The sequence below is a fragment of the Dysidea avara genome, chromosome 3, assembly GCF_963678975.1.
Source record: "Dysidea avara chromosome 3, odDysAvar1.4, whole genome shotgun sequence".
In the NCBI taxonomy this organism is placed as follows: domain Eukaryota; kingdom Metazoa; phylum Porifera; class Demospongiae; order Dictyoceratida; family Dysideidae; genus Dysidea; species Dysidea avara.
Window position 1 is genome coordinate 12,282,230 of NC_089274.1, and position 15,896 is coordinate 12,298,125.

At 39.7% G+C, this 15,896-nt stretch overlaps 1 protein-coding gene across 4 annotated transcripts in view; it reads left to right on the top strand.

Annotated features, from left to right (window-relative positions):
- LOC136249408 (cyclic AMP-dependent transcription factor ATF-1-like) overlaps positions 1-15,710 on the top strand; it is a 34,091-nt gene extending 18,381 nt beyond the window's left edge. For 3 of the 4 annotated variants that reach the window (XM_066041403.1, XM_066041404.1, XM_066041401.1), the window contains exons 2-8: positions 366-486; positions 902-1,041; positions 12,136-12,310; positions 12,368-12,443; positions 12,579-12,656; positions 12,755-12,929; positions 15,435-15,710. In XM_066041403.1, coding sequence (XP_065897475.1) covers positions 367-486; positions 902-1,041; positions 12,136-12,310; positions 12,368-12,443; positions 12,579-12,656; positions 12,755-12,929; positions 15,435-15,585 — 915 coding nt within the window. In that variant the 5' untranslated portion in view covers position 366 and the 3' untranslated portion in view covers positions 15,586-15,710. The remainder of the gene's footprint in view (positions 1-365; positions 487-901; positions 1,042-12,135; positions 12,311-12,367; positions 12,444-12,578; positions 12,657-12,754; positions 12,930-15,434) is intronic. The other variant, XM_066041402.1, reaches the window with a different exon arrangement.
- The last annotated feature ends 186 nt before the right edge of the window (positions 15,711-15,896 follow it).

Consider the following 15,896-nt stretch of genomic DNA (forward strand, 5'->3'; position numbering starts at 1 on the left):
GTAACGGCATTTGAACGAACGCCAATTCAGTGAATTGTGTTGTGCACTTGTTTACAAGGGACTTGTTAGCATATATAATATTGTATTGTCAACATACATTGGTTTGTGTTAAAGAAGGCGCATTATAGATAGTTTTACTACACTTCCTGTGTTAAGGGGAGATACGAGTGAGAATAGCTTCTCTGTAAAACCACATGGCTTACGTAATTTTTTGACCAATATAAATATATCTCTAGCTATATGCAAACATACCTGGATTACAGTTATGGTAAAACGTTGTAACTAGTGTTGTATTAATAGGAGCATGTATTAAATGCATGATATGGGACCACTCTTATACATATGTCATGCTTTTCCATTTACAGAATGGAAGCTAAGCCAGCAAGTGATATGTCTTCTACATCAGCATCTGGTGATAAGGGTGACGAAGGGTTTTCAATACCATCCTCAATAAGAGCTGCTAATGAGACGGCAGCAAAGGTGGAGGTGAGGACTATGTTGTTACAATATGATGTGTTTTTTGTGCATCCAAAAATGTGCCGAGTAGATTTTCAACAGACTTGCAAGTGTTTTAGCTGTTTTTGTGATTGCTTTCTAAATCCATGAAAAATTCCTCAAAAGCAGAAGGCATGTGTACTGAATCTCAAAGTTATTTTGTTTGACAAAGCCAAACATTTTGATGTTTTTTCCTCATAATGTAGATGGCAACTACATAGTGCGTAGAATAAAGAAAGCCAAATCAGGCAAAATCCTGGTCTATTGAATACCAGTGGTTTTAAACTGTCCTACTCTCTTTATATAGTAATAGTTAAATTCATGACTACCTAATAGCTGTCTAGGCAGGACTGTCCTTATTTCATCTTAGTTCAGTAGTTCAGGACAACATGTATTGTTGTTACAGGTGGAAAAGTCTGGTTCATTACTAACAGCACGGATACCGGCTGTGCCTACTACTTCTACACAGCAACCAGTGGATATAACAGAAGAACCTAATCCATTAGAGCTATCTAAAGAGGCTCTTGCTCGAAGGCCTTCTTTCAGGTACATCCAGCTAAGTTTAATTCATATAATGGATTCGTGTGTGCGTGCGTGCGTGCGTGCATGCATGTATTGGTGTGCGTACATGCGTGTAGATGTATGTGTATAGTGGAATCTCTGCTATTCAAGACACGTTGCGTTCATCCTCAGAAATTTCCCTAGCAAAAGAAAGTAGAGTGATAAACTGTTAATTTGCTACCAAAATCAAGTCATTTATTGTACTACCACATCAAAAGAATTTTGAGTGGTGTCTACCACTCAAAGACCCTACATCCTGAAGTGTCACATTCGTGAGGCATCCTAATGTCAGGGGTCTAAAACTAGGATATTACAAATGTGCCATACCACAAATAGTGGCATTTTGATGAAATTCCATTGTATGAAATGGCAGTCAAGCACTGTTAGAACCTATGAACCCAGCTGTTGTGTAATAAAATATACATGGTTTTATCTGTGATCAGGCATACAGTGAGACAATTGTCCATGTCTCCTTGTTGTTAACTCTTACAGATATAATATACAGCCTTTCAAAAAAATATTAACTAAAATCATGGCTGACCACTTGACTCCACCTTAATTAAATTATTAGACATTAGATGAGCTAATATGATGAATTATTACATCATGTGATGTAGTTAATTGTGTGTATATAATCATATTATTAACTACATATTTATGTATATCACTTACGCTTGTGACATATGGGAATAAAAATATAATAGTGTCCATGTATTTGTTTTGTATCCATGTGTAAATTTTGTACTTGTTAGCTAGCTATGTGTATTGTATGCAAGTAAGACCGTAGTTGCCGATTGTCGCTGTGAAATGTGGTTCGCCGCATATGCTCGTACCATTGCTTGTGATTAGTACTAGGACACACATGTGAAATGTCCATACTAGTGTCACTACATTGTGTGGAGCCACCATTGCGGTCTATTGTGACATTGTTCAACCATTATCGCTTTCAGTAAATCACCCAAGATCAGTACTCATAGTCATCTCCACGAGAGGAGCCTTTATTCATCATCTAGAGGAAGTAGTGTATAGACCATACATACATTTTTTGGCTGCCTTTTTTTGTGGAGGCTATGATAATTATTAAATAAAAAATTCCTGGTGATGTTATTCCCCTGATGAGACTGAAACAGTGAGAGTACCAGTATATATTAACATTTGAATCATGCAATATTCACTAGGCTTACAAAAGTAATCCACAGATTTCATGCACAGTAGTACAATAGAGCTATGTTAAACTTTAAGAAATGTGACCATTATGCTGCATGTTCAGCCAATTACACAGCTTTGCAAATGAAGAGCAGCATGAGTAGCACCTCTGCAATCAATCCCGTTACTACTGAAAATGCAAACAATTTTGTAAGGAAGCCATCACATGCCTACCTTGAATCAACACCTTGCGCTGTCAGCAAAGGTAAATAAGACAAAAAAAAGGACAAAGGTAAGTCCATGATGCGTGCATTGTATGTACCAAAAGGCACCTATCGGGCTATGTGATGAAAAATCAAGCCCATAGCCTTAACCATTATTGAGTTAAGGCATCAGCAGAGTTGGGGCTAACGCGTTACAATTGTAACGCGTTACATAATATATTACTTTTGAAGTAGCGAAGTAATATAACGCGTTACATCCTTTGTAACTAGTAACTAGTAACTGATTACTAATGTCTGGAAAGAAACTACGTTACAATAGTAACTACGTTACTTCGTTAGTGAGTTACTCCGTTATGGTATCGATGCGTTAATCAGTATTTGCGTTACACTAATAATGCATTACTGTAGCGCGTTACAATACAGTATAGCCATTCAGTAACTTACACAAATTTTGTTGAGCGATCAGCTTTTAAACCCGATTCTTATTAATGCACATCTTATTGTCTCGTGGCATACAGTTGCTGACTCAGCTCGTTCATGACTCAGCTCAATCAGACGTGATTCAGCTCAATCAGGCGTGACTCAGCAATGGAGAATGATAGTGACTCTAATAGTGACTCTAGCAACCCTGGGATGATGGTGGAAGATAATTCTACACAGTTAGTACGAGATTTTGATAGTGCTAGTTCCACTGAAGTAGCGAAGGCTGGACCAAGAGTTGCTACATTTCATGGGTGGATGTACAAGCACTATTTTCACGTTGTTAGCGAAGATTCAAAGAATTTAAGGGTGCGTTGTATCTTATGTGGTGGTGGCAAGACACTTTCTTCTGCTAGAAACACAACTTCTAATTTCAAGAAACACTTGACTGCTATGCTATACATAAGAATGTTAAATTGGTTGCAAAAGAAGTAGACAAACCTGAAACTGAAAAGAGGCGGCAAAGAAGTGATACTGATGATAGTGAACCAAAGAGGCAGTGCACATTGCCAGATGTATTAGCCAGAAACTCCATCCCTGCACAGAAAATGCGAAGTTTGCTCTCTGAGTATATAATAGAGGATATGCAGCCTTTGTCAACTGTAGAGTCACCAAGTTTTCGTAAATTAATCAATAACATTTGCTCCACCCAAATTCCAGACAGAAAATCTTTGACCCTACATCTTGACAAAGTTTACGACTTGATGCTCAGTAAGATTAAGCAGATATTGGAAAAACTTGATGTTGTTTGCACTACTGTTGATGTGTGGACAGCTCATCACAGGAGCTATTTAGGGATGACTGTCCACTGGATAGATCCACAGATGTTAAAACGGCATAAAGCAGCCATAGCATGTACAAGGATGACAGGAAGACACACCTATGATGTTCTGGCATGCAAAATAGAACAAATCCATACAAGCTATAGCTTAGCTGGAAAAGTTTGTGCTACGATCACAGATAATGGATCCAACTTTGTTAAAGCTTTTACAGTGTTCTCAGATTCTGCTAATTGTACTATTGAAGAACGTGAAGACGTCGAGGAAGAAGGAGAGGATGTGGCCTTTGAAAACGTTGATGAACTGCTATCAGTGGACCCAGAAGAAACTAACATTGATGATGATTTAACTCAAGTGCAGTATGACTTACCACCACACTATAGGTGTGCTGCACACACACTTAATCTGGTTGCCAGTAAAGATGTTGACAAATTCCTTTCATCTTCCACTACATCAAAGACTGTGTACCGCAACTCATTTGCTAAGAGTTCTGCCTTATGGAATAAGGCAAGTAGATCTACAGTAGCTTCAGATACTGTACAAGAAGTAACTAAGAGAAAGCTGATTGTGCCCACTGCCACAAGGTGGAACTCTTATTATGATGCAATAGTTAGAGTAACAGAGAATTCTTTAGTAGAATTAAATGAGCTCTGTACGAAATTGAAGTTGCGTTGTTTCAGTGAGCGAGAGTTTAAGTTTCTGAAGGAGTATTGTGTTGTTTTAAAGCCTCTTTCAAGAGGTTTAGACATTTTGCAAGGAGAAGACAACTGTTTTTTTGGTACTGTATTGCCAACCTTAGAAGCTATTATCAAGAATGTGGTGGCTCTTCGACCTGATCTTTCATCAATGACCATTGGGCTTGCTGGTGTAGTAGAAGATGCCATCAGAGATCGTTTCCAGAAGGTTTTCCAAAATGGTAATGCCATCATAGCAGCCATAACTTTGCCAAAGTTTAAGCTCAAGTGGGTGGAATCACAAAGCAAAAAGGATCTGTATAAGCAAATGCTCATCCAAGAAATGCGATCATATGCTACAGATGAAGTTGTGGCTGTGCAAAAATCACAGGAACAGCCAACTAAAAAGAATAAAGATGATTTCTATGACTTTAAATCAGATGAGGAATCAGAGTCACAGAGCAATGTGGAAATTGAAGCAAATGATTATTTAAATAATGCAAAGACTATTGAGAGTCTCCACAGATATCCTGTAGTAAAAAGGCTTTTCCTTTTGTACAATACGGCATTGCCTTCCAGTGCCCCAGTTGAACGACTATTCAGTCTAGGTGGATTAGTGTTAACACCAAAACGGAACGGATTGATTGATGACAGATTTGAAAAATTACTTCTCATGAGATACAACAAGGACTTTTTACATATTTAGTTTTATGTGGACAGTGCTTGTACATATGTAATTTAATTGTATTATTGTCTCACATGATTACATTGCAAATTTATTATCACTTAATTCACTTTATGTCTATTGTCTTGAAATGATATTGCTAGTAAGAAGTAACTAGTAACGTAACTACTAGTTACTTGGTAAAAAGTAACTGTAAATGTAACTGAGTTACATGAGATGAAAGTAACTAGTAACTGATTACTTTTTTGAAGTAACGACCCCAACTCTGGGCATCAGGCAGTTAGTTAGTCAGTCAGTCAGTCAATCAGCAGAAAATCTGAATTAAATATAATTTAAATTTCATAGCAACCTATTGGAAGTGTTTCAGGTCCTTTTGGGCTTGAAAAGTTCATAATGATATACTGAGTACTCTCGTATACCCCTGTAGAAGGGCATATCGTGAAGTTATGACATTACGCTTCCAAGTTCTCCCGTTTCTTTTTGTATGATTAATGATGTCATTAATTGAGCATAAATGTGTGATAGTATTATGAAGCAGTAAGCCAAACAACTAAGTAGAGAGCGTTTCTTTAGCTACAACTTTTAAGATACATAACAGCCCACTCTACAACATGGTTACAGCCAATCATATTGCTGCATGCGACCTGCACGTGACTGTTTACAATTACGTAATAGTCTATATACAATTGTACTGACGTCAATTCTCGACATCCTCCGGGGGAGGGCCAATAATTTCCTTGCTCCATTGAAATATTTTGTCTTTTGCCTTAGTAGCGGAGCTTCTGATTGGTCGTTGCATCCCAAACATTAGTGGTGAACGTTCATCGGTATCATTCTTAAGTTTAGTGCTAGTGTCATCTTCATCAGTTGATATCTCCAGTGGATAAAGCTTAGATATTGGTCGATTTGTTCTTCCATTTTTGGTTCTCACCTCTGCAGCCCGAACATACCCATCATTCCCCTTAATCAATCCTTTGATCACTGCCATCTTCCAACTTCTCCTAGGTAAGTCATCATGTATGAGGACAACATCTCCAACCTTAATTGCTTGAGGGGCACACGTCCCCTTTACCTTGTAAAACTCTCTTAAAGCAGTTAGATACTCTTGTTTCCAGCGACCTTGAAAGTGTTGAAGAATCTGTGACTGATGGGTAAAAGCTTCTCGGATTATTGGAGCAGTCATGTAATCTGGGTCTGTAATGTCTTCTGCACTAACTTGTGGATATGGTAGTGAAACAATCCTTCTTCCGCACAGTAAATGTGATGGGCATAGTGGTTCTGGATCATTCAGGTTGGTTGAAGTATATGTAATGGGACGGTCATTCAGAATGGCTTCTACTTCAACTACAATGGTCTGCAAGGCAATTAGGGAGATGAATGTCCTCCCAAGTACCTTCTTTAATGTGGTCTTTGTAAGCCCAATGAGTCTTTCCCAAAAACCACCATACCACGGTGCCCTTTTGGGTATGAATTGCCAGACTGTTCCTCGCTTATTCAGATGTTCATTCAGGGTAGGAGAGTTAAGCATCTTCTCAATCTCTTTGGCAGCTGATTGAAAGGTGGAAGCATTATCTGAAATCATCAATTGGAGAAGGGACTTGCAGCCAACAAACCTACGGAATGCCTGAAGGAACTTCTCCTCAGTTAAATCTGTTACAACTTCTAAGTGCACAGCTCTTGTGTTGGCACAAGTGAACAGGCATATATACACCTTCTGTTCCCCACCCGAATCACGCACAAACAAAGCTCCTGTAAAATCGACCCCAGTTACATGAAATGGTGCAGCACATAGTGTTCGAGACTTAGGCAGTGGAGGCGCTTCTGGCACAGAGTATGGTCTTCCTGAGACCTTTCGACAAATTACACACTTCCTTAACAAGTTCCTCACAGTTTGACGAATTCTTGGTATCCAGTACCTTTGTCGTAGAGCTGTGATGATACTGTTTACTCCACTATGGAGTTGGTTGACATGAGTCATGATAATGATTAAGTTTGTCAACGGATGTTTTGTTGGCAGGAGGTATGGAAATTTTGACAACTCACAGAGTGGTGCATTATGAATTCTGCCACCACATCGAAGGAAGCCATTGTCCAGGAATAAGTGGAGCTGTCTTACAAGTGGCAAACGCTTCGCAGATTTTGACTGTAGATGTCTGACTTCTTGGTGAAAGTAAGTCTGTTGACAATTCTTAATCCATGTAGTTAAAGCATTGTTGATCTCTTGAACAGTTAGTGCACCAACCAAGTGAGCATTTTGATGTTTCATGTTGTGAGTGAATCTTAGAAGGTAAGCTGTAACTCGTAGCAATCTCATCAATGAGCTGAAGCTAGAAATTTCTAGAATCTTGTGTAGACCTGTCTGTGGTGCCTGTTCAATTGACATTGGTTCATCAGCATCATTAGTTAACTCTGTTTGTAAATGTAGAATTTCAGTTTGCTTCCATTGTGGCCATTTAGACTTCTCGGTAATCCAAGAGGGACCCTGTATCCAAAGAGGATCATTGAATACATCACTGTCCATCCCTCTTGTCAATAAATCTGCTGGATTGTCTCCAGTTGGACAGTAGTTCCACACTGTAGATGGAAAGGTCTGAGTAATTTCCTGTATGCAATGGGAAACAAACTGTAGCTTCTGTTTCTTCTGGCTGCCTATCCAATGGAGCACAATCTGACTATCAGACCACAAGTGAACAAGCATTTGAGGATAAAAGCTATTTAGTGATTCAGTTACAAACTTTGTAAGTCTTGTAGCAACCAGTGCAGCCATAAGTTCAAGCTTAGGCAGTGTGAGTTTGCTGAGTGGAGCAACACGTGTCTTGGCCATGACAAATGACACTTCATTGCCTTGTTGGATGTAGATTACTGCTCCATATGCCTTTAAGCTAGCATCTGCAAAGCCATGGATTTCTTGAGCTTGAGTGTTGCAGTCATCATCGTCAACAGTAAAATAACGTCTTGAGATAGAACCATGGGCTGCTTTCTGTAGGTTGTCAGCAATGTTGTTCCACTGTTCTCTTATAGATGGTTCTAATGGCTCATTCCACCCAACATTCATTTGCCAGAGTTGCTGCATCAAAAGTTTAGCACAGACACTAACTGGAGACAAGAAACCAAGTGGATCGAAAATTCTAGATGAAAACTGTAAAACATTTCTCTTTGTAACTGCAGAGTCAGTATCAGAATTAAGCTGTTTTGGTATGAAGCACACTTGGTCTGTTGATACATTCCAGTATAAGCCTAACAAGTTGACCATCTGGCTAGGATCAGCAACACTCTCCTTGTGTGTAATGGCTTGTAACTGTGGACTATTGGATGCCCAACTTCTCAGATTGAAGTTTGCTTCAGACATATAAGTTCTGGCCTTTCTAAAGTACTGGACAACACTTTCCTCAGTAGGACCTCCAGAAATTACATTGTCTACATATAAGCTTTGGATCATGTCATCAGCTGTTTCTGAGTTTTGGTTACTGAGGTGTAAACGAAGAGTGGCATTCAACATAAAAGGTGAGCTTGCTGATCCAAACAGCACTACCTTAAAACGATAAACATCAAATTCACTCTCTGGATTTTCTGGAGTTGACAGCCAAAAAAAGCGAGTGAAGTCTCGATCATCCTCTTGAAGCTTAACATGTAGGAAAGCTTTCTCAATATCAGTGGTAAAGCCAAACTTGTGGACCCGAAAACGTAGCAGAATAGAACAAAGATCATTCACTAGGGATGGTCCAACTTCTAAACAGTCATTCAGACTTGGGTGATTGTTGGACATCTGACAGCTGCAATCATACACCACACGTATTGGAGTAGTAACAGAATCCTTCCTGACATGATGGTGTGGTATGTAATGTGCTGGGATATTGATGTTGAGTTAACTATCTCCACAAACCCTCTCCTCTCTTGATCTTTGATGATCTGATCATAAGTTATCATCAGCTCTGGTGTGCTAGCCAGTCAGCGGACTAGTGATCTAGTTCTTCGTTTGCATACTTCATAGTTTGATGGTAATGGAGCATGATCTTCTTTCCAGGGAAATTTAACCACATAGGAGCCATTTTCTTCACGTGTGATTGTCTTCAGGTAAGTGTCCATAAATTGGTCAGAATGTTTCACTGCTGGTAATGTTCCACTGGATTCTATTTCCCAAAACCTTTCAAGAGTTTGGTCATCATTCTCAGGGTCATTGTGAATGCCAATGTGCATGCTTGTGACTATATTGGAGGGGGATAAGAGAGCTAGTGGCCCCGATAGAAGGTAGCCTAGCTTTGACTGTACAGCTGTGGGTCCATCTCCTCTAACAATGTGGTCTTCGACAATATTCCAATAGCAATCAACTCCGATTAGTAGAGACATATCAAACTGACTGTTTTCCTTCATTATTGGGTGAGCTAGGGTGAGGTCCCTAAGATGGGAAAGCTCTCGTGACTTTGAAGTTGTGACACAATGGAGGGGAGCGGCAATCTTTGGAACTACTAGCACTGACAGTGGTATCATCTCTCCTGTTTGGCTGACAATTGTGACATCTGTTACATCTAAATGCTGTGGTGTAGAAGTATCAGCTCCAAATGCAGCCAGAGAAATACTTTCTTGTCTACTTGGTGTCAGTTGCAAATTGTTTGCTAGCCTCTTGGAGATGAAAGAACGCTGAGCACCTTCATCAAATAGAATATTTGCAGTGTTGCTGCCTGCTTCAGAAACTACTCTAGCCACGGCAGTCTTCAGTAAACAAACAGAGTTACCAGAGTTACACAACACAGATGTGTCTGTGTTAGCCATTGCTATTGTGGCTGAAATTGGAACGGTGGCTTGGGTGACCTGACTAGGACTTGATTTTGTTTCATTAGGCTGTGTCTTGTGGTCACTAGGTAATTGTTTTGGTATGGTACTGTCAGTGTTGCAAATACTGGTGTGATGTTTGTTGTTACATTTCTTGCAGCGAGCTTGTGATGTGCACTGACTTACTCTGTGTTTACCTAAACAATTGAAGCATAGGCCTTCCTTCTTGATGTGTTCCAGGCATTTCCCAGTACTAATGACCACATCACAGTTGTTAGATGTGTGTGCCCTTACAATACACACATGCAAGTTTCTTAATTGGTTTACCTCGATCAAATCTAGTGTGGTTGCCACCCTTAGCACCAGCATATAGGGAGAATTTTGTCATCTTAGGTGAAGAACTATCAGTTAATAAATGGGTATTATGTGTGAACAATCCCTGTTCAAGAATTCGTATCTCTCTCAATAACGCCTCTCTGAGATTCTCAACAGTCCACTCTGACCTGTTCTGTTCTCTCGCCAAGTTGCGTCGTACTTCTGCAGGTAATTTTCCAAGAGTTACTGGAATCAACATAGCACCATATGATTCAGGAGTAGTTCCTAAAGAGAGTAGGCTTCTTATGTGACCTTCAATGGAGTCATAAAAGGTTCTTAATTCAGTCACTGTGTTCTTTGGTGGAGGTAGATTCATCAGGGCTTGCATGTGGGCATTTACTATCGTTTGACTTTGCCCAAATCTCTCCTTGAGAATCTCAACTGAATGTAAGTAATTTCCATCTGTGAGTGGAAACCCTGCCACAGCTCTGGCAGCTTCTCCCTGAAGTTGAGCCCTTGAGTAATTGAACTTTTGTACTCCTGACAGAACAGGGCTGGAGTCTTCAGCCGCACTAAAACAATCCCAGAAAGTCTGCCAGGACAAGGGGTCACCACTGAAGGTGGGTAAACTCAGCTTAGGTAGACGACTGACACTGTGACTGGACTGACTAGCCATACTGACATGGCTGCTACTACTTGGGAGATGACTCTGTATCTCCTGTCCATCCTGAGATGAATGAGTTACCACGTTGAGTGATACAAACGGTTGCGCACTCGCACTTAGACTCGAACTTTGACTAGTAGTTCTGCTTGGGGTGTGTGGCTCTACTTGTTTAGTGTGACGCGAGATAAAGCGTTTTATCTGGTCAATTCTCTCGGTAATGCCGTCTTGTAGCTCTATTGCTTCATACACGTCCCTTTCTAACTCCTCTGAGTTCTGTATCTCTCCAGCAATTTTGGTGTCCAGCTCTCCAATGGCTTTTGCCTTTCGTTGCAGTTTCTCGACAGAAGTAGACAAACTGTCCAACTTAGAATCGTCTATTGCTTCACTAGAGTCCATTATTTCAGTTACTGTTCGGTGTAACTTTGTTAAATGGGCACGGTAGGCCTTGCGAGACGACTGCCAGCGACGTAAATTCTCCATTGTACTGTATATCTTCGTCACAAGTTGACAGTAGCTAACTGTAAAGAGAATGCAACAAATAAGAGTTCTTCGGATAAATTCGCTTGCCTTCTGGGGTACCGTTCTCACTCCAAATACCACGGTACCACAGCTTTTTCATAACGGGTTACAAAAGTAGGCGTAGCTAGCCGTAAGGTGAAGCGAATCCTGGTCACAGCACCAACAATGTGTGATAGTATTATGAAGCGGTAAGCCAAACAACTAAGTAGAGAGCGTTTCTTTAGCTACGACTTTTAAGATACATAACAACCCACTCTGCAACATGGTTACAGCCAATCATATTGCTGCACGCGACCTGCACGTGACTGTTTACAATTACGTAATAGTCTATATACAATTGTACTGACGTCAATTCTCGACACATAATATCGGTTGAACGCATTCCTAGCAACGTCGCCAGCAACCAAACTAACTCAAGCTCTCAACGTTTCTCACTGAACTACAAGCATACATTCATGGGTATAGACAACTGCGTAGACATTTCTTGCCAAACCATTCTCAAGTACGGCTTCCGCATCATGAGTGTGGCAAAATTCTAATGATTGCTATACTTTTATGGCTGCTTGTACGTCACAAACCATAACACCTTTTTGCTGCATCATAACTTCATGATACACCCTTCTACAGTGGTACATGAGAGTAGGATACTCTCCTCAGTATATATATATTATGAACTCTTGGTTGTACTTAATGGTACTGCCAAGATGTACTGTGAAGATAGTTTCTGGTCAATATTTTTGTGAGAAAGTGCACATCTCATGATCCCTAATGTACAGTACTACCGTTCTGTGTGATAACCATTTTTCATACCTTAAAAACTTAGACGCATCTACAATGATTTGGCATCAACTGATTCAGATTTGAAGCAGTTTCAACAACATGCGAATGCCCTGACCCAAATACAACTAGCAGCAGCTCAGGCTCAACTACAGCAACAAGCTGAAGCCACACCTCCATCATCACAGCCCATGGACACTCAACAAATCTTACAACAAACTGTAAGTAATAATGTGTAGGGTTGTGTGGACTACTTATATGTAACTATTTTTGTATAGCTCCAGCTGCAGTCTATGTTACTAAACGCAGGAATAAATCCTGCTCAAGCCATTGCCTTATCTCAGAATCAACTCAGTATGTTTGACGCATGTAATGTAATGTGTGTGTGTGTTTGTGCATGTGTGTGTGTTTGCGCATGTGTGCATGTGTGTGTGTTTGCGCATGTGTGCATACGTGCGTGAGAGAGAATTTTATTTTCACTTAATACAGCGGCAGGACAACATCTGCAAGTTCCTGCAGCACAGCTGTTGACTAATGCAGTATTGACATCATCTCCTAATCTATCAGGTAAATTATTTGCACTGCTTTAATCAAGTGGTTGTTCAGTGCTCTCATTTTGGTTGCTCATCTGCTTAATTAATGTACCATGTTGTGTTTCTCTACAGCAGGAAGCTCTACTACACAAGTTGCTTCCCCATTATCTGACAGTGAACTACAGAGTCCCATGACTAGTAGATCAGTAGGCACTAAACTCACTTGTAGTCCAGCTACACCAATGACTCCTGAGGAACTAGCTGATGAGGCTCATAAGAAACGGGATGTCAGACTTCGTAAGAACAGGTATTGTTTCCTGTTTCATCAGCTTGCATGATTTTAGTGTTCCACCAATAATCCCATCAGTACCTAATCAGAGCCAATGTGCATTGGTTAGCAGGCATGGGGCCAAGTACATTTCAGTACAAGTGCAGGTACTTAGAAAATTTCTCAAATACAAGTAGGTACTTGAGCTTATCTACCAGAAATACTTAAGTACAATACAAGTACTTTCAAAAGATCTTAAGTACAAATGCAAATACATGTTATCAAGATTATAATGTGGGAGGGTATACTCTTGATGTTATGTTGTAGTAAATTTGTTATTGTGATGTGTGTGGCATGAGTGCATCTAATAAACATTAATAGTGCGTTTACACTAGCAGTTGGGCACGGTACGGTACAGTACAGCACGGCACGGTACGCTTAATTTTGCTAGTGTAAATGGGTATCGATCCGAGCCAAACCGTTACGTGCCGGGCTGACCTGGCCCTGCTACTTCAACCGTGCTGGCTCGGTACGGCACGGCACGGTAGACAAATTGAAACAAACCTTGCTATATCCTTGGCTGCTGCACGTAAATACGATGGCTTCTACCATGGCCAAACGTGAAACAAAGTCCAGTTACCAAGTTCAACTTGAATGAGCTGTCCATAGAGCGATAGCCGCTGATATTGTCCTTCAAACGGATTGCTGGTAACTTGTACGACAGCAACTGCTTGAAACAAGCTTGAAAACGGCGAGGGCATCTCATAGGACGATACTTTAGCCATCACGTGCTTATGTATAAACTTGCCCAGCACGGTTATTTCCTTACCAATGTAAACGCGCACTTAAAACATAGCGTACCGTACCATGCTGTACCGTACCGAGCTGGAGCTACTAGTGTAAACGCACTATTACTGTCCAAATCTTGAGTCATCAGTGAGATGACATCTCTCTGGTGTAAACACCTCACCTGCGAACTGCTGAGTCAAGACCACATGCAATATACACCTTCCCTACACAATGTTAGCTACTACATTTTATATTAACCTGTTGATAATAGCTATACTTTGTCAAGTCATGTATGTATGTACTTCAAAGTACTTTACTGTACAAGTACTCCAGAATACCAAGTACATTGCTTGGAACTTAAGTACAAGTACAGTGGCTAAGTGTATAAAGTACTTAAGTACAAGTACCAAGGCCCCATGCCTGTTGTAATGTCCACTCATGCTGATCACAGTTATCATCATAATTATGTGCTATGCTATTAGGACCACACCAAGAAAGATGAAGATTTTATTATTTGCTGTTAATTGCTCAAAGAAGCATGACCAGACTCCAGAGTTACAAGCACACAAAAAAAAATTGGAATTTTTAACTAGAGTAGGGACCATAGCACATTGATAAAAAGTACTGAAACAAGCTAAAAGTAGGGATATAACACTTCTTATTGTTTTACTGTGATTTAGTATTGTGCACTACACCGGCTTGTTTCAGTGCCTTTTATCTATGTGCTATGGTCCCTACTCTAGTTAAAAATTCCAAAAATTTTGTGTACTTGTTTGTTAACTTTTTTTGTAAAATAAAATTCTTATGACTGGTGAACCGAAGCATACCACATCAAAGAAAAAGAAATGACGCCATGTGCCACAGCTATCAATTATCATCTGAAAAGTAAAGTATCCATTATGCTTCGTTGTCAGCTATGTTACACAACATTACAAATCAAGAACTTTGCCAAAAAGCACCTCTGCAATCAAAGTAGCCATTATGAAAAATACAGATGATTCTGTTACAAAGGGAAGCCATCACGCACTACCACCAATGACACCTTTCGCTGTCAGCAAAGATGAATGGGACACAAATTAGGACACTGATAAGTCCATGAAAAATGCATTGTACAAACTGCAGTATGCCAAAAGGCACATGTCTGGCTGAAGCGACATTGAACAGTGAAAAAATCAACCTGTAGCCTTAGCCGTTATCGAGTCTGAAGGCATCAGTCAGTTACTCAGTCAATCACTAGAAAATTCCATTTGATATATATTTTTTAAATTTTGTAGTAACTTATTGAAAACGTTTCCTGTTGATACATGGTTTTATCTAACCAATACTGCTTCATCATTGTCAGGAAAATATTAAAGCTAGTTTTATGGTGTTTTTCATGGGCCATGCCTACAAATTTGTGGCCCCTACAATCGTACTGTATGATAGCAGGTTGGAAATAGCATTTAGAGCAAAGCTAGCATGGTATAGATTTTCTCCAGTCAATCTATAATGAACAGGATTAGTTTTAGGTTTTGATCCTAGTTTAATTTCACTGCCTACCAAAAATTAAAACATGCGTATTTTTTATAATGTGGCAGATATATTTACCGAGTATATTTTATTAGCAAAATAGAAAAGATTGTTTTTGCTCAGCTAATCTCATTTGTATTGGTGAAATACACTGCTGGAATACACTGCTGGGTATTATGTGCTATATCAGTGAAACAGCTTACTGTGAATTCATGTTCACTTACTGTGAATGTTTATATACTTTAGGGAAGCTGCTAAGGAGTGTAGAAGAAAGAAGAAGGAGTACGTGAGGTGCCTAGAAAATCGTGTGTCAGTGTTGGAGAGCCAAAATCAAGCATTGATTGGGGAGCTACGAGCTTTGAAAGAACTGTACCTTCCAAAACAAGACAGTTCTTAAATCGACTTATATATTGTATGCACTATAAGTACAATAATTGTATACAAGGTAATTACAACAAGGCTTATATTATTAGAAATTAACGTCATCATTTGTTGTGTTGAAAAAAAAATATATTCCTCAGATATTAAGTGTGTGCATGTCTGCCACACGATGTGAACACTAAAGTTCACCTGTGAGCATTACTGACAGTACTTGTGTATTAAATTGCAGTCTTTGCCACACACTATAACTGTTAGTGCACAATTCTGCAAACTATATATACAAGCCCTCCACAGAATCCACATTGGTGGTATGTCATATTTAGAAGT